The sequence below is a fragment of the Manis javanica genome, chromosome X (assembly GCF_040802235.1).
Source record: "Manis javanica isolate MJ-LG chromosome X, MJ_LKY, whole genome shotgun sequence".
Taxonomy (NCBI): Eukaryota; Metazoa; Chordata; class Mammalia; order Pholidota; family Manidae; genus Manis; species Manis javanica.
In genome coordinates, this window is record NC_133174.1 from 64771251 (window position 1) to 64797073 (window position 25823).

The 25823-nt window shown below is 37.5% G+C and overlaps 1 protein-coding gene across 4 annotated transcripts in view; it reads left to right on the forward strand.

Moving 5' to 3' along the window:
- ATP7A (ATPase copper transporting alpha) overlaps window positions 1–25823 on the forward strand; it is a 155647-nt gene that overhangs the window by 9202 nt on the left and 120622 nt on the right. Inside the window, exon 2 of one of the 4 annotated variants that reach the window (XM_073228031.1) lies at window positions 24678–24729. The exons of the other annotated variants lie outside the window; for them this stretch is intronic. Coding sequence (XP_073084132.1) covers window positions 24724–24729 — 6 coding nt within the window. The 5' untranslated portion in view covers window positions 24678–24723. The remainder of the gene's footprint in view (window positions 1–24677; window positions 24730–25823) is intronic. 4 annotated transcript variants of the gene reach the window in all.

Here is a 25823-nt window from a genome sequence, read left to right on the forward strand (position 1 = left end):
TGCTACCCAGGAGAAGGTAGCATTAAGAAGTCTCTGTTAAGACCTGAAAAACTGTCAATAGAGATATAAAAACAGAGAAAACATTTCCACAATGGAGAGTCCTCTAAAGAAAATTCTCAGGACAATTTAGGATAAATTTGTATTTAACCTCTGGTGTCATGAAGACAGTTAAGAGTTGATGCTTGACAGAGAAGACAAGTAGGGACTCTGTGGCATCTTACTACACTGATGGACAGTGACTCCAATGGGGTATAGAGGGGACTCAATAATATGGGTGAATGCAGTAACTACATTGTTTTTCATGTGAAACCTTCATAAGAGTGTATATCAATGATACCTTAATTAAAAAAAAAGAGCTGCTGCTTAAACTAACAAAAGCCTATAAAGAGTTTAGTTGTTTAGAGTTCTAAGTGTAATCTTCTTTGTTGATCCTTGCACTTACATGGTAGGAAAAGAAGGTATAATTTTTTTGGTGATGATAAGATTATGTGCTCTAAGAATTCTAATTGAGTCATCAAGTTAATTATTAATCTAATAGTATTAAATATTACTAATCTAATAGCATTAAGTTAATATATACTATATTTATTAATAAATATTTTCATTATGTGATTGAAACACTAATATTAAGTTATTGTATACACCTGGTTTCATTTGGGACAATAAATACTTTTTCTTATTTTACCAATTCTAAATAACACTTTTTAGTTCAGATATATATCCACAAAACCCTGGTATTAATTTCTAATCACAACTGTAAATGCATTTTTATATATTAGTAGATTGGTGTCATATGTCTTCAAGCATTGTCCATCTAAAGCCAAATGTTTTGTCTAGCTCATTTTTTTCTAACTAGGTGATGACAATGTTAATTTTAATCATAAAAGGCTAGGTAGTCTTCAGATAGTTTTAAAGCCTTAAATTCATTGTATGATGATGGATAAAGGAATTATTTATTTAGTACAGTATGTTATTTGACCTTGAGTGTCAGGGTATGATTAGGATTACCTAAGAGTTTTATTACAAAAATTATCATTTATTACAAATTACTACAAAAGCAACCCACAAATTCCTGTTTCTTAACTTTATGGAAAGTGGTAAGTCATGGCATCTTGAATCTTTCACTATTATTTTTTTGTAGTGCTTCTAAGTGAAGGACACCAGAACTGTTCCTGTCTGTAGTGAAAAAACAAATCTGGTATTGTCTGTTGTTTGCACTTTGGTGAGAGTTGACATATTCCTTCTAGGACCAAATTTTATTCCTAGACCTAGCAAGTGGCTACGCTGAGATTTAAAGCCAGTTAGTCTGGCTTTCGAATCTGTGCTCTTACCTAACATAAGGGAACTGTATTTTTTAAAAGTAATACACATTTGAGCAAAATTAGGTTTGTTGGAATTAAGTTCCTTATGTGTCCTAAAGAGAGGAACACTCATTTATCTTCTTTGAAAGGGTCAATGGGAAAATTGATTTGATGATTAAAAATTGAAGTATTGGCCGATCAAAATTTCCTTGGTACTTTCAAACTAAATTCAAAAGTAAGCACCCATACTTTTATTTTTAGCTTAATTACATTATATAAAGATATGCTAAGGGACTTAATGTTTAAAATGGTGTTGGTCTTAGCTTATTTGTGTTCTCAGTCTCCCAGGGAGAGAAAAGACATGGTCCACGTGTGTTTTTTTATCTTGGCAGTAAACATATCTATGAACTTGGCTAGACTTTGAGATTTATAACAGGTTTAGAATTTAAACCATACTAAAAGAACATATAGTAAAAGTTGATAAGCGAGTGTAAATTGGAACATTGCTGGTTACATTTTCTGGACTACTGGATATCATTCTCTTGATAATTTCAAGATATCCTAACTTCACCATTGTGTTGTAATGTACAGTTTTGGGGAGGCAGTATAATGTAGTTTTAAGAGTGTGAACTCTGGTGTCATACTGGCTGGGTTTGAATCCCAGCTCCTCTACTTACTACTTGTATGATTCTGTGCAGATTTCTTACCTTTGTGCTTCAGCTCCTTCAGATTCCTAAAATGAGGAGCATAACAGTACCTACCTTACAGAACTGTCAATGAGTTAATACATATACAACCCTAAGAGCAGTGCCTGGCAGGTAGTAAACATACAATAAAGTTTGATTAATTTATTCTTTTAATATATTATTTACTGTGAAAGTAGTTTTAGCAACCTATATAATACTGTAAATTATAGTTTTGCTGTACTATAAATTTAGTATAGCAAATTTATAAATGTACTATAAAATTACTACAGAGGAATATACAAATCAATCAGTTCCTGCAAGGAATATTTAATTTCTAAACTGCACCACAGTAAATGGAAGACTCAGATTGGGAGATAGCCTACAGCACACCTATAGTATGCTAATATCACATCTCAGAACTATGAGAACTATGATAGCTAGCAAGTCAAATCACCCTGATGTACTCATTCTTCTTCTCTGCCAAGAAAACTTATAACAGTCTGCGTGCATAATTTGTGAGCCACAGACTCTGGCCATTGAGATTTTCTGGATTATTTTTAGTTGCCAAATGCTGAACCATACTTGTTTCTGAAATATACAGTGTAGGCAATGGAAAAGGCTTTGTGCATGTCTGACCAACCATCAAAATAGTGGCATTCTTACAAAGTTGTATGTAAATTGAATTTTCATAAATTACATTAGCCACTCCAATTAATAATTGTATATCTACTATTTACATAGGCCCTGTAAGATATACAGAGAAGCATAAGGCATATGATCCAATGTCTAGCCAGAGAAAGAAGACTCATGCCAAACAATTACAGAGAAATTGAGTACTAATCTATGATGCTGATTCTATGGATTTTCAGAATTCAAAAAGAAAGTGGGTCTGAGTATTTGACATTATTTTTCTTGGAGGGGGTGGGACTTGGTTTCATTTACTCACTCAGCAATTATTTGAGTAGCTGTCATGTACATGCATGGCCCTGGGGAAATGATAGTCAATACAACAAATGTGGTGCTGCTTTTGTGGAGTTTACAGATGAGTGGGGTGATAGGATTTAACTATGTGGAAGAGAACATTCTAGGTGAGGGGACTAGTCTAAACAAAGGCATAGAAAGAAATGGCAAGCAGGGGCTGAATGGCAGTAAGAGCACTTGCCTGATGGTAGTAGAGATTTTATGTTGGGGAGGAGTATTGAAAGTGTTAGTTGTGGGCCATCTTTCGAATGCCTTGAACAGCTATTTAAGTCTGTGAGAAGTAGGGTGGCAACAGTATTGTGAGACTGAGCCCTTCCTCTGTGGAATCTTGACCACATCTCCAGGGAGATAATGTCAGAATTGAGTTGAATTGTAGGACGCTCAGCTGGTAGCACTGAGAATTGCTTGGTGGTGGAAACCACCCCCCACACATTTGGTGTCAGAAGTATTGTGAGTGTAATGGAAGAACAACAGAGGGAGGACTGGGTTTTCCAATTCAGCCATTTTTTGAATGCTTTGAACAGCTATGTAATCTGTGGTAAATTCCTTTGTATACGCTGTTTTGGAGAGGGTTAAGAGCATGGGCTTTGGAATCACACTGCCTAAATTTCATCCCGTCTCCACTCTAATTTGTTTCCTGAGTAGTTTAAATTTTGTAGTAAGTTTTCTTAGTGACACAACTATACAGACAGTTAAATGATATTTACGCGGAGTAGCTGGGGTCAGTAACCCTAGTAGCTTGAAGTAACTCTAGAGAGCAATGTGCACATCAATTTGCAGTGGGAAGTCTAAGGAGAAGTTGGGAGATGTAGAAGGGGGTTAGGCAAGGGAAGAGAAAGAAATATATTTTGTGATTGTTGGTAGAATGCCATCAGAGATGTCTTCAAGCAAAGCAGAGTACATTTGCCTAGCCTTTGTTTTCAGTTGTGTTTCTGTAAGAATAGTGTGTTTCCTTTGTTGAAATATGAGGCAGGGACCCTTAACTGCAGTTATTTGACATGGTCATTTGAGGACTACGAGTGCTAGTTTTAGGTCCTGTTCTACAGTTGAAGCATCTAATCAGTTTTAGATTATCTTCTTTATTTGAAACATCTGCATAGACCATTTGTGTCCTAGTTTTGTGTTGTACCAAAACACAATTTGCTCAGAAATTTATGTAGTAAATTTTGTTTGTAATCTGTTAGTATTCTGTTAATTTGATTTAATGCATGAATGGATTGCCAAATGAATACCTGTTATGACCTGCCTTTTTACTCTTGTTACATTTATAGTTAATGTGAGTATTATCATGTTCTAAGAAGGTTTAACAGGATTATCCTGGCACTTTTTAGAATTTTTGTCCACTATGCAAGTAGAAATGGACACATGAGACCATTTTTGTCTCCTCCCAATCCTTTATTATGGTGATCTCCAACTTTATCATATGGAGGACCTTCAGTTAATCTGAGTCTTAAGATCAGGACAGCTACAGTAGTCCCTGAGCAGTAGTTTCTGGCTGTTCTTTTTCCTCTTTACTCTGGGAATATCAGCTGAAACATGTGGCAGAAAGCGGGTATAGCAGAGAGGAGAAGACATTATTGGGAATCAGCTTGGTTAGACGTCCATGAGGCGAGGTTCTAGATCTACCAGTAGATCCTGATCTATGGGTTGTTGACTCCTACTTTATTTAAAATTCCTACTTTATTTTATACAACTCCAGGGGGCAGCAATCCTACTGTTAGCCTGTAAAAATTATGACATGTAGTTATGCAATTTGGTAGCCCTGAAACTTACCCAGACCACCTCTATTTCTACCCCTTTTCTCCCCTCAATATCTATTATGTTCAACCATCCCAAATCCATCACTTGAGTCTCACTTCCCACCTTAAGGCCCTCCTTTAATCCAACAGATGAAAATTAGATATTTGTCTGAGGATCTTAAGTAGTTGTATTAATTTTCTTACTCTAAGTGTACTCATTGGTCAAGTGATAATGATGCCTGCCTGTCCTGTCTAACTCATAGGTTGTTAAGAATACTGAGTGAAATAATGTATGTAAAAGCCCTTTGTAAATTATAGAGTGCTATACAAATATAAGATATTATTCTTTCTTGATGTGTTGTGTTGTAGTGGAAAGAGTACCTAAGTTGAACAAGGAGTCTGATGTTCAAGTTTCAATTCTGCTTATTACAGTCTATGACTTTGGACAAATTACTTTGTATTTCTGGGCCATCCTTTTATGTATAAAAGAAACTAATAATGCCATTCCTCTCTATCCAGAAACTCAGGTTTTACTTTTTCCTTATCCCATTTTCAGTCAATCACCAAGTCTATTTTGCAATTTCCTTTTATTTATTAAGGTATCATTGATACACTCCTTAAGAAGGTTTCACATGAAAAACATTGTGGTTACTACATTCACCCATATTATCAAGTCACCCCCATATCCCATTGAAGTCATTGTTCATCAGTGTAGTAAGATGCCACACAGACACTACTTGTTTTCTCTGTGCTGCACTTTCCCGTGACCTGCCCACACCATGTGTACTGATCATAATACCCCTCAATCCCCTTCTCACTCCCACCCAAGCCACCTTCCCCCATCCTTTCCCTTTGTTAACTTCTAATCCCTTCTTGAAGTCTGTGAGTCTGCTGCTGTTTTGTTCCTTCAGTTTTACTTCCTTGTTATACTCCACAAATGAGGGAAATCATTTGGTATTTGTCTTTTTCCGCCTGGCTTGTTTCACTGAGCATAATACCCTCTAGCTCCATCCATGTTGTTGCAAATGGTGGAATTTGTTTTCTTTTTATGGCTGAATAGTATTCCATTGTGTATATATACCATATCTTCTTTGTCCATTCATCTACTGATGGACACTTAGGTTGCTTCCATTTCTTGGCTATTGTAAATAGTGCTGTGATAAACATAGGGGTGCATCTGTCTTTTTCAAATTTGGCTGCTGCATTCTTAGGGTAAATTCCTAGAAGTGGAATTCCTGGATCAAATGGTATTTCTATTTTGAGTTTTATGAGGAACCTCCATACTGCTTTTCAGAATGGTGAAACTAGTTTACATTCCCACCAGCAGTAGGGTTCCCCTTTCTCTGCATCCTTGCCAGCATTTGTTGTTCCTAGTCTTTTCGATGTTGGCCTTACTAACTGGTGTTAGGTGATATCTCATTGTGGTTTTAATATACATTTCCATGATGACTAGTGATGTGGAGCATCTTTTCATGTGCCTGTTGGCCATCTGAATTTCTTCTTTGGAGAAGTGTCTGTTCATATCCTCCACCCATTTTTTAATTGGGTTATTTGCTTTTTGGGTGTTGAGGCATGTGAGTTCTTTATATATTGTGGATGTTAACCCTTTATTGGATATGTCATTTATGAATATATTCTCCCATACTGTAGGATGCCTTTGTTTTCTACTGATGGTGTCCTTTGCTGTTCAGAAGCTTTTTAGCTTGGTGTAGTCCTATTTGTTCATTTTTACTTTTGTTTCTCTTGCCCAAGGAGATGCGTTCAGGAAAAAGTTGCTCATATTTATATTCAAGAGATGTTTGCCTATGTTTTCTTCTAAGAGTTTTATGGCTTCATGGATTACATTTAGGTGTTTGATCCATTTCAAGTTTACTTTTGTGTATGGGGTTAGACAGTAATCCAGTTTCATTCTTACACGTAGCTGTCCAGTTTTCCCAGCACCAGTTGTTGAAGAGGCTGTCTTTTCCCCATTGTATATGAATGGCTCCTTTATTGTATATTACTTGACCATATTTGCTTGGGTTTATATCTGGGCTCTCTATTCTGTTTCATTGATCAATGGGTCTATTCTTGTGTCAACACCAAATTGTTTTGATTACTTTGGCTGTGTAGTAGAGCTTGAAGTCAGGGAGCATAATCCCCCAACTTTGTTCTTCTTTCTCAGGATTGTTTTGGCTATTCAGGGTCTTTTGTGGCTCCATATGAATTTTAGAACAATTTGTTCTGGTTCATTGAAGAATGCTGTTAGTATTTTGATAGGGATTGCATTGAATCTCTAAATTCCTTGGGGCAGGATGACCATCTTGACAATATTAATTCTTCCTGTCCGTGAGTACAAGATAGATTTTAATTTTTTGGTGTCCTCTTTAATTTCTCTCATGAGTGTCTTGTAGTTTTCAGAGTAAAGGTCTTTCACTGCCTTGGTTAGGTTTATTCCTAGGTATTTTATTCTTTTTGATGCAATTGTAGATGAAGTTGTTTTCCTGATTTCTCTTTCTGCTGGTTCATGTTAGGATATAGGAATGCAACAGATTTCTGTGTATTAATTTTGTATCCTGCAACTTTGCTGAATTCAGTTATTAGTTCTTGTAGTTTTGGAGTAGATTGTTTAGGGTTTTCTATATATAGTATCATGTCATCTTCAAATAGTAAGAGTTTAATATCTTCCTTACCAATTTGGATACCTTTTATTTCTTTGTATTGTCTTATTGCTGTGGCTCTTAGCCTGTTTTTTAAAAAATTTTTTATTAAGGTATTATTGATTACACTCTTATGAAGGATTCACATGAAAAAACAATGTGATTACCACATTTACCCATATTATCAAGTCCCCACCCATACCCCAGTGGAGTCACTGTACATCAGTGTAGTAAGATGCCACAGATTCACTATTTGCCATCTCTGTGCTACACTGTTTTCCCCGTGATCCCCAACACCATGTGTACTAAACATAAGACACCTCAATCCCCTTCTCCCTCCCTCCCCACCCACCCTCCCACACCCCTCCCCTTTGGTAACCGCTAGTCCCTTCTTGGAGTCTGTGAGTCTGCTGCTATTTTGTTCCTTCAGTTTTGCTTTGTTGTTATACTCCACAAATGAGGGAAATCATTTGGCACTTGTCTTTCTCCACCTGGCTTATTTCACTGAGCATAATGTCCTCCAGCTCCATCCATGTTGTTGCAAATGGTAGGAATTGTTTCTTTCTTATGGCTGAATAGCATTGTGTATATATACCACTTCTTCTTTATCCATTCATCTACTGATGGACACTTAGGTTGCTTCCATATCTTGGCTATTGTAAAAAATGCTGCGATAAACATAGGGGTGCATGTGTCTTTTTGAATCTGAGAAGTTGTATTCTTTGGGTAAATTCCAAGCAGTGGGATTTCTGGGTCAAATGGTATTTCTATTTTTAGTTTTTTGAGGAACTTCCATATTGCTTTCCGTAATGGTTGAACTAGCTTACATTCCCACCAGCAGTGTAGGAGGGTTCCCCTTTCTCTGCATCCTCGCCAGCATTTGTTCTTAGTCTTTTAGATGCTGGCCATCATAACTCATGTGAGTTGATGGCTCATTGTGGTTTCATTAATTTTTTTATTTTTATTTATTTTGGTATTTTGTTATCATTAATCTATAATTACATGAAGAACATTATGTTTACTAGGCTCCCCCTTCAGCAAGTCACCCCCACAAACCCCATTGCAGTCACTGTCCATCAGCGTAGTAAGATGCTGTAGAATCACTACTTGTCTTCACTGTGATGCACAACCCTCCCATGCCCCCCCTATATTATACATGCTAATCGTAAGGCCCCGTTTCTTTTTCCCTGCCCTTATCCCTCCCTTCCCACCCATCCTCTGCAGTCCCTTTCCCTTTGATAACTGTTAGTCCATTTGAGGGTTCTGTGATTCTGCTGCTGTTTTGTTCCTTCAGTTTTTCTTTGTTCTTATACTCCACATATTAGTGAAATCATTTGATACTTGTCTTTCTCCGCCTGGCTTATTTCACTGAGCATAATACCCTCTAGCTCCATGCATGTTGTTGCAAATGGTAGGATTTGTTTTCTTCTTATGGCTGAATAATATTCCATTGTGTATATGTACCACATCTTCTTTATCCATTCATCTACTGATGGACACTTAGGTTGCTTTCATTTCTTCGCTATTGTAAATAGTGCTCCAATAAAACTAGGGGTGCATCTGTCTTTTTCAAACAGGGTTGCTGCATTCTTAGAGTAAATTCCTAGAAGTGGAATTCCTGGGTCAAATGGTATGTCTATTTTGAGCTTTTTGAGGAACATCCATATTGCTTTCCACAATGGTTGAACTAATTTACATTCCCATCAGCAGTGTAGGAGGGTACCCCTTTCTCCAAAATGTCGCCAACATTTGTTATTGTTTGTCTTTTGTATGGTGGCGATCCTTACTGGTGTGAGGTGATATCTCATTGTGGTTTTAATTTGCATTTCTCTGATGACAAGCGATGTGGAGCATCTTTTCATGTGTCTGTTGGTCATCTGAATTTCTTCTTTGGAGAACTGTCTGCTCAGATCCTCTGCCCATTTTTTAATTGGATTATTTGCTTTTTGTTTGTTGAGGTGCATGAGCTCTTTATATATTTTGGATGTCAACCTTTTATTGGGTCTGTCATTTATGAATATATTCTCCCATACTGTAGGGTACCTTTTTGTTCTATTGATGGTTTCCTTTGCTGTACAGAAGCTTTTCAGCTTGATATAGTCCCACTTGTTCATTTTTGCTTTTGTTTCCTTTACCTGGGGAGATATGTTCATGAAGAAGTCGTTCATGTTAATGTCAAAGAGATTTTTGCCTATGTTTTTTTCGAGGAGTTATATGATTCATGACTTACATTCAGGTCTTTGATCCATTTCGAATTTACTTTTGTGTATGGGGTTAGACAGTGATCCAGTTTCATTCTCCTACATGTAGCTGTCCAGTTTTTCCAGCACCATGTGTTGAAGAGACTGTCATTTCCCCATTGTATGTCCGTGGCTCCTTTATCATATATTAATTGACCATATGCATTTGGGTTAATGTCTGGAGTCTCTATTCTGTTCCACTGGTCTGTGGCTCTGTTCTTGTGCTAGTACCAAACTGTCTTGAGTACCATGGCTTTGTAGTAGAGCTTGAAGTTGGGGAGTGAGATCCCCCCCACTTTATTCTTCCTTCTCAGGATTGTTTTGGCTATTTGGGGACTTTGTTTCCATACATATTTTTGAGCTATTTGTTCCAGTTCATTGAAGAGTGTTGTTGGTAATTTGATAGGGATTGCGTCAAATCTGTATATTGCTTTGGGCAGGATGGCCATTTTGACGATATTAATTCTTCCTAGTCAAGAGCATGGGATGAGTTTCCATTTGTTAGTGTCCTCTTTAATTTCTCCTAAGAGTGTCTTATAGTTTTCGGGGTATAGGTCTTTCACTTCCTTGGTAAGATTTATTCCTCGGTATTTTATTCTTTTTGATGCAGTTGTGAATGGAATTGTTTTCCTGATTTCTCTTTCTATTAGTTCATTGTTAGTGTGTAGGAAAGCAACAGATTTCTGTGTTTTAATTTTGTATCCTGCAACTTTGCTGAATTCCTATATTAGTTCTAGTAGTTTTGGAGTGGAGTCTTTAGGGTTTTTTATGTACAGTATCATGTCATCTGCAAAGAGTGACAGTTTGACTTCTTCTTTACCAATCTGGATTCCTTGTATTTCTTTGTTTTGTCTGATTGCCATGGCTAGGACCTCCTGTACTATGTTGAATAACAGTGGGGAGAGTGGGCATCCCTGTCTTGTTCCCAGTCTCAGAGGAAAAGCTTTCAGCCTCCAGCTGTTCAGTATGATGTTGGCTGCGGGTTTATCATATCTGGCCTATATTATGTAGAGATACTTGCCCTCTATGCCCATTTTGTTGAGAGTTTTTATCATGAGTAGATGTTGAATATTGTCAAATGCTTTTTCAGCATCTATGGAGATAATCATGTGTTTTTTGTCCTTCTTTTTGTTGATGTGGATGATGTTGATGGATTTTCGAATGTTGTACCATCCTTGCATCCCTGGGATGAATCCCACTTGGTCATGGTGTATGATCCTTTTGATGTATTTTTGAATTTGGTTTGCTAATATTTTTTTGAGTATTTTTGCATCTACGTTCATCAGGGATATTGGTCTGTAGTTTTATTTTTTGGACGGGTCTTTGCCTGGTTTTGGTATTAAGGTGATGTTGGCTTCCTAGAATGAGATTGGGAGTATTCCCTCCTCTTCTGTTTTTTTGGAAAAGTTTAAGGAGGATGAGTATTATGTCTTTCCTATATGTCTGATAAAATTCCGAGGTACATCCATCTGTCCCCGCGGGTTTTGTTCTTGGGTAGTTTTTTGATTACTGTTTCAATTCCGTTGCTGTTAATTGGTCTGTTTAGATTTTCTGTTTCTTTCTGGGTCAGTCCTGGAAGGTTGTATTTTTGTAGGAAGTTGTCCATTTCTCCTAGGTTGTCCAGCTTGTTAGCATATATGTTTTCATAGTATTCTCTAATAATTCTTTGTATTTCTGTGGGGTCTGTCTTGATTTTTCCTTTCTCGTTTCTGATTCTGTTGATGTGTATTAACTCTCTTTTTCTTTTAATAAGTCTGACTAGAGGCTTATATATTTTGTTTATTTTCTTGAAGAACCAGCTCTTGGTTTCATTGATTTTTTTCTATTGTTTTATTCTTCTCAATTTTATTTATTTCTTCTCTGATCTTTATTATGTCCCTCTGTCTGCTGACCTTAGGTGTCATTTGTTCTTCTTTTCCCAATTTTGATAATTGTGACATTAGACTATTCATTTGGCATTGTTCTTCCTTCTTTAAATATTCCTGGATTGCTATATACTTTCCTTGTAAGAGTGGTTTTGCTGCATCCCACAGAAGTTGGGGCTTTGTGTTGTTGTTGTCATTTGTATCCATATGTTGCTGGAACTCCATTTTAATTTGGTCATTGATCCATTGATTATTTAGGATCATGTTGTTAAGCCTCCATGTGTTTATGAGCCTTTTTGATTTCTTTGTACAATTTATTTCTAGTTTTATGCCTTTGTGTTCTGCGAAGTTGTTTGGTAGGATTTCATTCTTTTGGAATTTACTGAGGCTCTTTTTGTGGCCCAGTATGTGGTTTATTCTGGAGAATGTTCCATGTGCACTTGAGAAGAATGTGTATCCTGTTGCTTTTGGATGTAGAGTTCTAAAGATGTCTATTAGGTCCATCTGTTCTAGTGTGTTGTTCAGTGCCTCTGTGTCCTTACTTATTTACTGTCTGGTGGATCTGTCCTTTGGAGTGAGTGGTGTGTTAAAGTCTCCCAAAATGAATTCATTGCATTCTATTTCCTCCTTTAATTCTGTTAGTATTTGTTTCACATATATTGGTGCTTCAGTATTGGGTGCATGTATGTTTATAATGGTTATGTCCTGTTGTTGGACTGACCCCTTCTTCTTATGGAGTGTCCTTCTTTATCTCTTGTTATTTTCTTTGTTTTGAAGTCTATTTTGTATGATACCAGTATGCAACACCTGCTTTTTTCGCCCTGTTGTTTGCATGGAATATCTTTTTCCATCCCTTGACTTTTAGTCTGTGCATGTGTTTGGGTTTGTGGTGGGTCTCTTGAAACAGCGTATGGGTGGGTCTTGCTTTTTTATCCATTCTATTACTCTGTGTCTTTTGATTGGTGCATTAAGTCCATTTACATTTAGGGTGATTATTGTAAGATGTGTACTTATTGCCATTGCTGTCTTTAGATTTGTGGTTAACAAACGTTCAAGGTTAGCTTCTTTAGTATCTTACTGCCTAACTTAACTCACTTATTGAGCTATTACAGACACTGTCTGGTGATTCTTTATTTTTCTCCCTTCTTATTCCTCTTCCTCCATTCTTTATATGTTTGGTATTTTATTCTGTGCTCTTTTGTGTTTCCTTTAACTGCTTTTGTGGTTAGTTGATTTTATTTTTTGCCTTTCGTTAGTATTTACTTGGTCTGCTTTCTTTGCTGTGATTTGATTTTCTCTGTTGGCAACTGTTTTGCCTTAGGAGTGCTCCCATCTAGTGCAGTCCCTCTAAAATACCCTGTAGAGGTTGTTTGTGGGAGGCCAATTCCCTCAGCTTTTGCTTGTCTGGGAACTGTTTATTCCCTCCTTCATATTTAAATGATAATCATGCTGGATACAGTATTCTTGGTTCAAGGCCCTTCTGTGTCATTGCATTAAATATATCATGGCGTTCTCTTCTGGCCTGTAAGGTTTCTATTGAGAAGTCTGATGATAGCCTGATGGGTTTTCCTTTGTAGGTGACCTTTTTCCTCTTTCTAGGTGCCTTTGAAACTCTGTCCTTGTCCTTGATCTTTGTCATTTTAGTTATTATGTGTCTTGGTGTTGTCCTCCTTGGTTCCCTTCTGTTGGGAGTTCTGTGTACTTCCGTGGTCTGAACGATTATTTCCTCCCCCAGTTTAGGGAAGTTTTCAGCAATTATTCCTTCAAAGACACTTTCTATGCCGTTTTCTCTCTTCTACTTCTTCTGGTACCCCTATAATGCAGATATTGTTCCTTTTGGATTGGTCCCACAGTTCTCTTAATATTGTTTTAATCCTGGAGATCTTTTTGTCTCTCTTTGGGTCCGCTTCTATGCATTCCTGTTCTCTGATTTCTATTCGATCAAATGCCTCTTGTATCTTTTTTTATTTTTTGTTTATTTTTATTTTTTATTTTTTTAAATTTTGGTATCATTAATCTACCATTTCATGAAGAACATTATGTTTACTAGGCTCCCCCCTTCACCAAGTCCCACCCACATTCCCCTTCACAGTCACTGTCCATCAGCGTAGTAAGATGCTGTAAAATCACTACTTGTCTTCTCTGTGTTGTACAGCCTTCCCTGTGCCCCACACACACTATACATGCTGAGCCTGTTTCATCTTATCCATTCTGCTTATAAATCCTTCCAGAGATTGTTTCATTTCTGTAATCCTCTTCTCGACTTCATCCCTTAGCTCTTGCATATTTCTCCACAAGTCCATCAGCATGGTTATGTCCTTTATTTTGAATTCTTTTTCAGGGAGATTGGTTAGGTCTATTGCCCCAGATTCCTTCTCAGGGGAGGATGTCTGGCTTAGTCTTGTCTGTATCAAATTCTTCTGCCTTTTCATAGTGATAGAGGTAGTTGTGGAGAGATGGTGCATGTGTTGGCTGGGACAACGTCCTTTCTTTCTGGTTTGTGGCCTTCCTCTCCTGGGAGAATGGCGACCCTTTGCAGCTCGTGCTGGGTAGATGTGTGCAGACAGGGTCTCTGATTCTTGCCTGGCCGCTCTGGAGTTAAGCTTTGTGGTTGCTGTCGGCTTGACCTGCCTCAGGCTGCTGCTCCACCATGGCGAAGCAGCGTTGGAGTGAAACTGCTGAGAGGCTGTTTATCTCTGTGAGGGGCCTCCGAGCTGCGCTGCCGCCCAGGGGGTTAGGGCGCCCGGAGTTCCCCGGGATTCCCAGCCGCTGGGCTAAGTGTCCCAGGATGTTTCTGTCCACCTATGTGGTCTCTGTCCCTTTAAGTCTTTCAAAAAGCCCTCACTTCTCTTTGTCCCAGGGTCACTGGCTGAGGGCACCCACTCGCAGGTTTTACTGTCCCGTTTCCCTAGTATGCAGCACCCCATGCACTGTGTGTCTGTGCTCCAGTGTGGGTGGCTAGGGCTGGGTGTTTAGCAGTCCTGGGCTCCCTCTCCCTCCCCGCTCCGACTCTTCTCCTCCCGCTGGGAGGTGAGGTGAGGGGCACTCGGGTCCCGCTGGGCCACGGCTTGTATCTTACCCCCTTCGTGAGGTGCTGTGTTCTCCTAGGTGTAGATGTAGTCTGGCTGTTGTCCTGTATCTTCTGGTCTCTCTTTTAGGGATAGTTGTATTTGTTGTAGTTTCAAAAATATATATGGTTTTGGGAGGAGATTTCCGCTGCTCTACTCATGCCACCATCTTGTGTCTACCTCCATTATCCTTTTTTTATTGTGGTAAAAATATACATGATATAGTATTTACCTGTTAAACTATTGTAAGTGTAAAATTTAGTGGCATTAAGTACATTCACAATGTTGTGTAGTTGATACCACTGTTCATTTTCCAGAACTTTTTCATCATCCCAAGCAAAACTCTGTACCAGTGTAGCAATAGTTCCTCAGTTCCCTCTCCTCCACTCCTGGTAACCTTTATTTTACTTTCTTTCTCTATGAATTTACCTCTCCTAGGTACCTCTTATAAGTGAAATCATACAATATTTGTCATTTTGTATCTGGTTCACTTCACATTATGTCTTTAGGATTCATCCATGATGCTGTTATATGTGAGAATTTCAATTCCTTTTTATGGCTGAGTAATTTTCCATTGTTGGGCAATAGGCTTTTAACTTTCTTCCTGACTCTAGTCTTGCCCCTTTCAAATCTATCCTTTGTATTATGACTTTACTTATCTTTACAACCTCCATCTTATCCACGCATGCCATGCCAGTCGTCAAAAGCACTCCTTCTAATGTGCATGTTGTTAAGCCTCCATGTGTTTGTGAGATCTTTTACTTTCTTTGCCTAATTTATTTCTAGTTTCCTACCATTGTGGTCTGAGAAGCTAGTTGGTACAATTTCAATCTTTTTGAATTTACTGAGGCTCTTTTTGTGGTTTAATATATGATCAGTTCTTGTAAATGTTCCATGTGCACTTGAGAAGAATGTGTATGCTGCTGCTTTTGTGTGGAGTGTTCTGTAGATGTCTGTTAGGTCCATGTGTTTTAATGTGTTGTTCAGTGCCTCTGTGTCCTTACTTATTTTCTGTCTGGTGGATCTGTCCTTTGGAGTGAGTGGCGTGTTGAAGTCTCCTAGAATGAATGCATTGCATTCTATTTCCTCCTTTAATTCTGTTAGTATTTGTTTAACATATGTAGGTGCTTCTGTATTGGGTGCATTGATATTTATAATGGTGATATCCTCTTGTGGGACTGAGCCCTTTATCATTATGTAATGTCCTTCTTTGTCCCTTGTTACTTTCTTTGTTTTGAAGTCTATTTTGTCTGATACCAGTACTGTAACTCCTGCTTTTTTCTTCCTATTATTTGCATGAAATATATTTTTCCATCCCTTCACTTTTAGTCTGTGTATGTCTTTGGGTTTGAAGTCAGTCTCTTGTAGGCAGCATATAGATGGGTTTTTTGTATTTTTATCCATTTAGTGACTCTATGTCTTTTGATTGGTGCATTGAGTTTATTTGCATTCAGGGTGATTATCAATAGCTATGTACTTATTCCTATTGTAGGGTTTAGATTCATGGTTACCAAAGGTTCAAGGGTAACTTCCTTACTATCTAACAGTCTAATTTAACTCACTTAGTATCCTATTGCAAACACAATCTAAAGGTTGTTTTTTTTCCCTCCTTTTCCTTTCTCCTCCATGCTTTATATATCAGGTATCATATTCTGTACTCTTCCTCTATCCTTTGAGTGACTTTGGGACTAGTTGATTTGATTTTGCATCTGCTTAGTAATTAATTGTTCTACTTTCTTTACTGTGGTTTTATTTCCCCTGGTGATAGCTATTTAGCCTTGGGAACACTTCTATCTATAGCAGTCCCTCCAAAATACACTGTAGAGATGGTTTGTGGGAGGTAAACTCTCTCATGTTTTGCTTATCTGGAAATTGTTTTAATTACTCCTTCAATTTAAATGATAATCTTGTTGGGTAGAGTACTGTTGGTTCGAGCCCCTTCTGTTTCATTGCATTAAGTATATCATGCCACTCCCTTCTGGCATGTAAAGTTTCTGCTGAGAAGTCTGATGATAGCCTGATGGGTTTTCTTTGGTATGTGATCTTTTTCCTCTCTCTGGCTGCTCTTAATATTCTGTCCTTATCCTTGATTTTTGCCATTTTAATTATTTTATGTCTTGGTATTGTCTTCCTTGGGTCCCTTGTTTTTGGAGATATGTGTACCTCCATGGCCTGAGAGGCTATCTCCTTCCCTAGATTGGGGAAGTTCTCAGCAATTACCTCCTCAAAGACACTTTCCATCCCTTTTTCTCTCAATTCTTTTTCTGGTATCCCTGTAATACAAATATTGTTCTGTTTGGATTGGTCACACAGATCTCTCAATATTCTTTCATTCCTAGAGATCCTTTATTCTCTCTGTGTCTCAGCTTCTTTGTATTCTTCTTCTCTAATTTCTATTCCATTTACCCTCTCCTCTACTTAATCTAATCTGATTTTAAATACTTCCATTGTATGTTTCATTTCAGACACCTAATTTTTCAACATTTGTGTCTCATTCCTTAATTCTTGAGTTCTTGTGTATTTTTCTGTCGCTCCATGAGCCTGTTTATATGATTTCTAGTTTGAAACCTCTTTCAGGAAGATTGATGAGTTCAGTTTCACTTGGCCCTCTTTCTGGTGTTTGTGGGATTTTGGTTTGAACCAGGCTCCTTTGAAATTTCATATTTGCATGTGGCGCCCTCTAGCGCCCAGAAGCTCCTCTTTTTGGAGCTGCTTTGGCCCTGGAGCGATGTCGGGCTTTGCAGGGGCTTGGCGCTGGTGCCCTGTTCTGTGAGGTCTGTTCTTTTTTCCAGTTGTATGTAGTCTGGCACAGCCTTCTTTCCTGTTGCTCTTTTAGGATTAGTTGTAATAGCTATTTGTATTATATGTGGTTTTGGGAGGGGGCCTCTGTCTTATCTCTCACGCAGACATCTTTAAGCCTTCTAGCTGTATGATAATTTATCTGACCAAGTCCATATTGATATTTAGGTTGTTCCCAGTTTTTTAATCATATAAAAGAATGTTGTGATAAGCACCCTTAGCTATACTTCTTAGTACAGTTGTCTGTACCCTTCTCTGGATGTCGAATTGTTGGGTTAAAGGCATGCACATTTTAAGGCTTTTGATAAATATTGCCAAGTTGTCTTTTAGATACCTTGTAGGATTTGTTTTAGTTTATACTCCCATCATCAGTGTATCAGAATTCATTCACTGAAAACTATTTTTATATGAAAGTTTTTATATAAAAGACATTACAAAATACATCAAGTATTTCATTCAGCACTTTATTGCTTTCCTTAGCAGAATACCAGTACTTGGTTTAATTATCTGTGAAAGACCAGACATGACCTCCAATGGTTATTGCTGTCTGTTCTTGAGTTGAGGACAGGCAGCACTTAACCCCTACCAGTAAGTGCCTCCATGAGGCAAAGAAGTCTATTCTCGAGCTGGCAATGTGAACAGGAAATGTGTCTTTTGGTATCTTGATATCTTAATTGGAACTCACTTTTCATTTTCCCATAAGAAATAGTGTTAAAGTTCTGTTAATATATAGTATTTGTATAAACTTCTGAAGGCCAATCTGAATCTCACCAGCATGTATAATCTTTCTATAAGAAATCATGTTTCATCTTCAGAATCACCTGGGAACTACTGTTCTAGGAATCCATTTTTAAGTCAAAGGTATTCATTCAATAAATATCTATCGAGGACCTACTGTATGTATGCAGAGCAAAGATATATACTAGGCACTCAGCAGTTATTTCTTTCCTTGATAATGCAGTGTTAAGGCCTAGTCACCACTTGTTTTGGTCAGGGCAGGACAACCAGTTGCAATTAGAACTCAGGGAAGTGTGTTTGTGCTAGGCAGGGGACTAGGGAGTGGGGGCATTCTGCAGAGCTTTGGGTGCCAGGATCAAAAGAATGGCTATCCAGAAGAGGTAGAAGAAAAAACCATGTACGAAATGGTAAGGAAGTGGGAGAATAGGAAAATTTGTGTTTGTTTTAGATAAGGGAGGAGAGGATACCTTTTGAAGATCTCAGAATGAGTGAGGATAGACATTTGGGTTGAATTGCATCTGTTACCAAATTGCCATGCATATGAATATTAGTATTTGCATGTATCTGTACAGAATTGCTTGTCAGTGTTCTGTTTATGCTTGAAAACAGTGTCACACTACTGCTATAGTACATCCAAAGAATCTTGAATCCACCCTCTATTCCAACTTTAATGACTGTTAACTTAGTTCAGGTCCTTATCTTATGCCTGAACTGTTCTTACAAGACAACATAAAGTAAAGGAAAGAACATACTTTCTGGATTCTAAGAGGCATGAGTTAGAATGAGACTATACCATTCATTAACTATTTCCCATTAGGCAAAGAAGCTCTCATTACGTCTCTGAACTTGAATTTCATCTTTTCTAAAAGGAGGACTGTTTGACATTGTTGTTAGGGTTAAAGTGTTTTAAAATGCCTGGCATATGATGGGAACTTGATAAGTCTTAATTCCTCTTCCCTATTATTTTCATACCTTTCATTCCATATTTCTGCCTACTACCAGCATCATCTATTTTTTCTTAATTTGAAAAAAAATCATTTTAAAAGTAGTATATGGGTTTAAACACAGCCACCTGACCATACGTGTTGATCTCTTGTCCTCCTCAACTTCACTAATACAACAGTGAAGAAATTTTCAAACGCTTAAACCTGTAAGGACAAAGATAGCAGGAGAGAGGGATATCAGCAGAAGAGTGATTTGAACACATCATTGGAAAGTAGGCAGAGGAAGAGGGGGAACCTGCCTGCAGAGCAGAGGGGTCTATCAAGAGACGTGAGTTCTCTTATCTCACATTACCCATGTGAGGCTCAGAACTTGAAGGTAAGTGGTTTTCCCTGAAAGGTGAGGAGGTGACTCAGGGCTGAAAAGAGGGGAAATGTTTTAAAAACCAATAGAATGGGGTTGGACCCCTCAGGGCTCTTCCCTTTCCTGCTGAAGTAAGGTGATCCCCCTACCTGCCCCACTGCCACCATCTTACCTGCTCTGGGGGTTAGGAGACCAGGAGGAGAGTCTTTGGCCTAAGTGAACCTGAAAGGCTCTAAGCTCAGACTGTGGGCAGAGTGGAGGGCATTGAAACTCAGTGCTGAGAACAAGGATATTCAGCGGAAGTCTGCAGACTGAATGGTGAACCTTTTCCTCTCAACTTGCTCCAAATGTAGCTAGCAGCCTGATATATGCTTTTCAGGTAGGACACTGGAAAATTCTTCTCTTAAAAAACAAATGACCTCAGAGTAAAGAATTACAGATAATAACATGTCAGGGTTCCACAGTGAAAAAGACAGCTAGCTGCCTTTTACCCTATGCTGAAATGCATAGTGGTTAAAAGCATGGGCTTTAAAACTAGATTTCTTGAGTTTGAGTTCAGACTTAGCTACTTACTAGCTATGTTACATTGAGCCAGTTACTTAATCTATTCATGCCTCAGTGTTCTTGTTTATAAGATGGGGGTAATTGTAGTGTTTGCCTCAAGGTTGCTGTAAGAGTTACATTATTTAATACATGCAAAGTATTACTCATAGTAATCTTTTGATAAATGTTATTGGAGGAAGGAGGTGGTACCCAGGTACTGCCCTGGCTGTCAAAGGCGGCTCTAGAATATAGATCATGTTCCTTGGTGACCAGCAGCCTTTTCCACATAGGGTGGAAGATTGGTCTGAACAGAGACTCTGACCCCATAAAAGGCACCTTTTCCCAGTCCCTCTCCCTTGTTCCCAGATCTGTCTTTTAGGAGTGTTCTTGAACTGTAAGACTGACTCCAAATGGGGCATGGAGGTCTTAATCATTTATGCAACAAATGTTTATTGAGTGCCTGCTCTGTGCCAAGGACTGTTCAAGCTGCTGGAACAGTGGTGGTGAACCAGGTCAATCATAATACTAACATTTATTGAGTGCTTACTGTGTGCTGGGTTTCACTATGTGCTTTATATATATTATCATTTAATTCTCATAATAACCATATGAAAGAGATGCAGTTATTATCCCTGTTTTACAGACAAGAAAACTAAGACACGGAGCTTAAGCAACATGCCCAAGGTCACATAGCTAGCAAGCAGCAGAGAGGAATCAAGCCCAGTCATCTGGCTCTTAAGTCCATGTTTTTAACTGTTGTACTTCCTGCTCTCATGGAGCTTACACTTTGGAAGGGGGATACAGACAGTAATTAAGTAAAAAAAAATAGATATCAAGTAGTGATAAGTGGCATGATAAAATATGAAACAGGAATATTGTGATACAGAGTGACTAGCAGAGAGTAGCTTTCGATGGAGTGGTTAATGTTTATGAGCACCAGGGAAGATAAGTTATAGTTCTTTAAGAAGTGATTACTTAGCGTATTGCTGTCTCTGCAGATTTTCAAAATGAACTTTCTGTGATTTGATTTCTAATGTTATTCACACATTTTAATATTGCCAATAAAAAACACACCAGTTCATGTGCATTTGATGACTTATGCTCTATTAAAGGACTGTACTAAGCAATTTGTATAGGTTGTCACATTTTAACTTCACAGCAATGCTGTAATTATTCTTATTTTTCAGCCATAGAAAACTGAAGTTTAAAGAAACAAAGTGACAGGCCTAATGCTTTAAATTCAGTAAGTGACAGAGCCAGGATTCAAACAAAGGTAGAAGCCCTGATTCCAGAGCCATTCTTTTTTTTTTGGTATCATTAATCTACAATTACATGAAGAACATTATGTTTACTAGGCTCCCCCCTTCACCAAGTCCCCCCCACAAACCCCATTACAGTCACTGTCCATCAGCGTAGTAAGATGCTGTAGACTCACTACTTGTCTTCTGTGTTGCACAGCCCTCCCCGAGCCCCCCTCCCCACATTATACATGCTAATCGTAATGCCCCCTTTCTTTTTCCCCGCCCTTATCCCTGCCTTCCCATCCATCCTCCCCCATCCCTTTCCCTTTGGTAACTGTTAGTCCATTCTTGGGTTCTGTGATTCTGCTGCTATTTTGTTCCTTCAGTTTTTCTTTGTTCTTATACTCCACATATGAGTGAAATCATTTGGTTCTTGTCTTTCTCTGCCTGGCTTATTTCACTGAGCATGATACCCTCTAGCTCCATCCATGTTGTTGCAAATGGTAGGATTTGTTTTCTCAGAGCCGTTATTCTTAAATGCTTATTTTATAGATGAAGTGATTTGTCCAAGGTAATTATTTTTATAAACAGTAATAGCTAACTTTATTATAGAGATTGAAAAATATTCTAAGCATTACTGGGTCTGTACAGTATCAGTGAGTCTTACCTATATTTTGGAGCTTCAAGATAGGATAAGCAACATATTTGAATAAACAGACTTCTAGTGCTATATGATTTCATCACCCCAAATTGGATATTCTTTTTGTGTGAACTAAAATGTGTAAGTTATTTCAGCCTGAAGCCAGAGCCAGGATTTAACATCAGGCCATTTGTCTTCAGATACAGAGCTGTTAACCACTCTATTGCAAAGTAAAAGATACTGTGTAACTTATCTTTGTTCAGTATAGTATGGGAAACCAATCTAGTGAAATGACATTTTACAATCACCCAAGAATGTTTGTTAAATTATTTGTAGATTGGCAAAACTTTTACACTTCTCAAAAGCTGAACAAAAATTTTTTTCCCAGATTTGGAGACAGTACAAGGAATGATGCTGAGTGAGAGCTCTGGGGTCAGATTGTCTGGTGGCTTCCTCCTTGATTTACTGATTTAAGAATGACCTTCAGTAGGCAACTCTGCCCTCCAAGCCTTAGTTCCCTGAATTATGAAAGAAGCATAGTATAGTATCTTCCTCATAAGATGAGTAAGAGGACTAAATGAGACAACCTTTCTTGGAAATGGACCCTCATTCATCATAATGGATCCCAAGTGAAGCTTTGGCTCCGTGGCCTTGCTTTCACCACTGCCTGAAGTGTTCTAACACTTGAATTTTAGAACGAAGACTACCTTGACGTACTGTTGTTCTGTGGCAGTTTTATCCTTTTATGTGATAAAATTATATAATAGAACTTAGCATTTTAACAATTTAAGTGTATAGTTCAGTAGCAGTAAGTGCATTCACATTGTATGCAACTGTCATCACCAACCATCTCCAGAACTTTTTTCATCTTCCCAAACTGAAACTCTGTACCCATTTAACAATACTCTTGGCAGTTTTATAGAAATCTTTCTCAGCTTTGTGACTGAAGTTGCTAGTTAGGAGAATGATTAGTCTATATGAAGAAAGACATGAACAAAGAAATGTGATTAGAAATCTGTATTATCCCAAAAGCACAATCCATAAAAGAAATGGACACATTGGACTTTATTAAAATGAAAACTTTTGTTCTCTGAAATAAAATGAAAACACAAGTCACAGACTGGAGAAAATATTTACAAATCACATTTCTGACAAAATGTATCCAGAATAAAATTTGAAAACCCTCAAATTTTGACACTCAGGAAATAAACAACCCAGCAACAAAATGGGCAAAAGATATAGATACTTCCCCTAGAAGATAAACAAATAACAAATAAAGGAAATGCAAATTAGGTAGATGCAAATTAAAACCATTAGAGAAATGTAAATTAAAATCACAGCATTATTTTCATGATGTACATACATCATGATGTAATGAATGTACCAATCTAATTCCAGGTGTTGGTAGTGAGGGAGGTAGTGCATGTGGAGGGGCAATGGGTAAATGAGAAATCTCTGTATTTTCTGTTCAGTTTTGCTGTGAACCTAAAAGTGTTCTAAAAAACAAAGTAAGGTATCACAGTGCAATACCACTATTGCTATTAGGATGTCAAAACAAAATAAAACAAAACTGGCAATACTAAGTGTAAATAACAGGCAGAGCAACTGGAACTTTGCTACAATGCTGGTGGGAATGAAAAATGATACATCCTCTTTGGAAGACAGTTTGCTAATTTCTTATGAAATTAAACATACATCTACCATATTACTCAGAAGTCCTACTTACAAGTATTTATCCTAGAGAAATGAAAACTTATGTTCACACAAAAGCCTATATATTAGTATTTATAGCAGCATTATTCAGCATTAATCACCGAAAACTGGAAAAAACCCAGTTATTTCAACTGATGAATAGATAAACAGATTGTTGTATATCCATACCATGGAATATTATTCCATGACAAAACAGGAACTACCTGTTGACTCATATAATAACATAGGTGAATTTTAAAATTCATTTAACTAAGTGAAAGAAGCCAGACTCAAAAGGCTACATAATGTATGATCCCATTTATATGACAATCTGAAAAAGCAAAACTATAGGGAAGAAAGCATCAGTGGGTGCCAGGGTTTTGGGGTATAGAAAAGTGCTGGTTATAAAGGGGTTGCACGAGGGAAGTTTTGAAGTGATGAGATGGTTCTCTCTCCCCACCTTGCCAACTGTTACTAAACTAATAGGCATGTGGTTAGTGTTAATATATGTTCTGATCTGTCAGCTCTCACAAGTAGAGATAAAGGCACTAATTATTTTCCTCCAAATCGTATTATCAATTTGGTAGCATGTAAATAAAGTGCAATTAAATTAATGAAAATAAATGTAATCTTATTAACCCTTATGTCATATGAAAAGTCATAGAAATCCTTTTTTCTGTTAAAAAATGGGAATCATGTATTAAAAAAAGCATAAACACCCTTAGTCATTTCACTGGAATTTGCTGGTCATACCAGATAAACTTAAAACAATTTTTAAAAATTTTATTCAGGTATCATTGATATACACTTTTCTGAAAGGTTTCACATGAAAAACACTGTGGTTACTACATTCACCCATATTATCAAGTCCCCCCCATACCCCTTACAGTTACTGTCCATCAGTGTACTAAGATGCCAGAGAGTCATTACTTGTCTTCTCTGTGCTACACTCTTTTCCCCATGATCTCCCCACACCATGTGCACTAATCATAATACCCATCAATCCCCTTCTCCCTCCATCCCCACCCACCTTCCCCCACCCCTCCCTTTTGGTAACTGCTAGTCCCTTCTTGGAGTCTGTGAGTCTGCTGCACTAGATAAACTTTTATTGCTACTTGAGCATTCAGTAGGCTGTTTGTGTAAGTTAATGATAAATTTTGTACTGTAATACTTACTTGAGTTCTTCGGACTCTGTTACAGAAAAACATTTATCTTGCAGTCCAGGCAGCCCAGAATAGAAGTGCTAATGAAGGTAAATGCTTTCCTTTTACAAATATCTCAAAATTTTAAATGTTACAGGGAACAAGATTTTAACATAAATTTTCAGAAAGTGTATTTGGTTTTAGTGCCTTTTTCTAAAAAATTTTAATCCTCTTGAAAACATCACGTATCATATGACCTTTTGGAAACAGCCTGCTAGAACTAGATGTAATCCAGGATTCTTACAGGATTGGGTTAACCAAAGTGGGATCTGAACTTGCTTGAGAAATATACATGGGCAATAAGCTAAATTGTGTAATTCTGGGATTTATGGGTTTAACCCCACATGGGTTTCAGTAAACAGTATGTTCATTGTAGAAAACTTGATGAAATTTTCTCAAAAAGGCCAGCAGAAAATCAAAACACAACTACCACAATGACTACTCTCCAAAGTAACTAGTCTTCTGAACTTTTTCCTGTGCAAACATACACACTTGTGTCTGTGTGTGTCTCTGTTTAAAAAAAAGGACTTATTATTCAGCATATTACTATCTTCGTATGTTAGAAAATTTAAATTTAACAGCCATCTAGTATTCCATTGAATATATGGGCCGTCATTTATTTTACCAATCCTCATTTACTTAGTCATTTAACTTGTATCCAATATTTTGTGATGAATATTCTTATATTTGTATCTTTAGTATCTCTCTGTTTATTTCCTTAAGATATATCCTGAAAGCAGTACTGCAAGGTCAGAGAGTGGTACTTTTGCTAAGCTTATTTTTTATACCAAAAGTAATATATATGTTCCGGGTAATAGAGTCACAAGGTAGAAAATGGCATGTAAGTAAAAAGCAGTATGCTCTGACTTCCCAGGCCCCTTCTCAGAGAAATTGTTAGCAGTTTCTTGTGTGTTCTTCCAGCAATTTTCAGTGCATTTTCAGGCCTATGTAATACCTATCTCCCTTCATTTTTTCTCTACCCACATGGGATCGTATTTTTTATATGTATATATACATATACTATTATGAGCCTTACATCAGATCCTTATGAGCATATCTTTTATTTTTAAATTTCTTTATTGTATCTTTAGAATTCATTGTACACCATTAAAATACCTTTATCATACTTGCTTATAAAATTTTC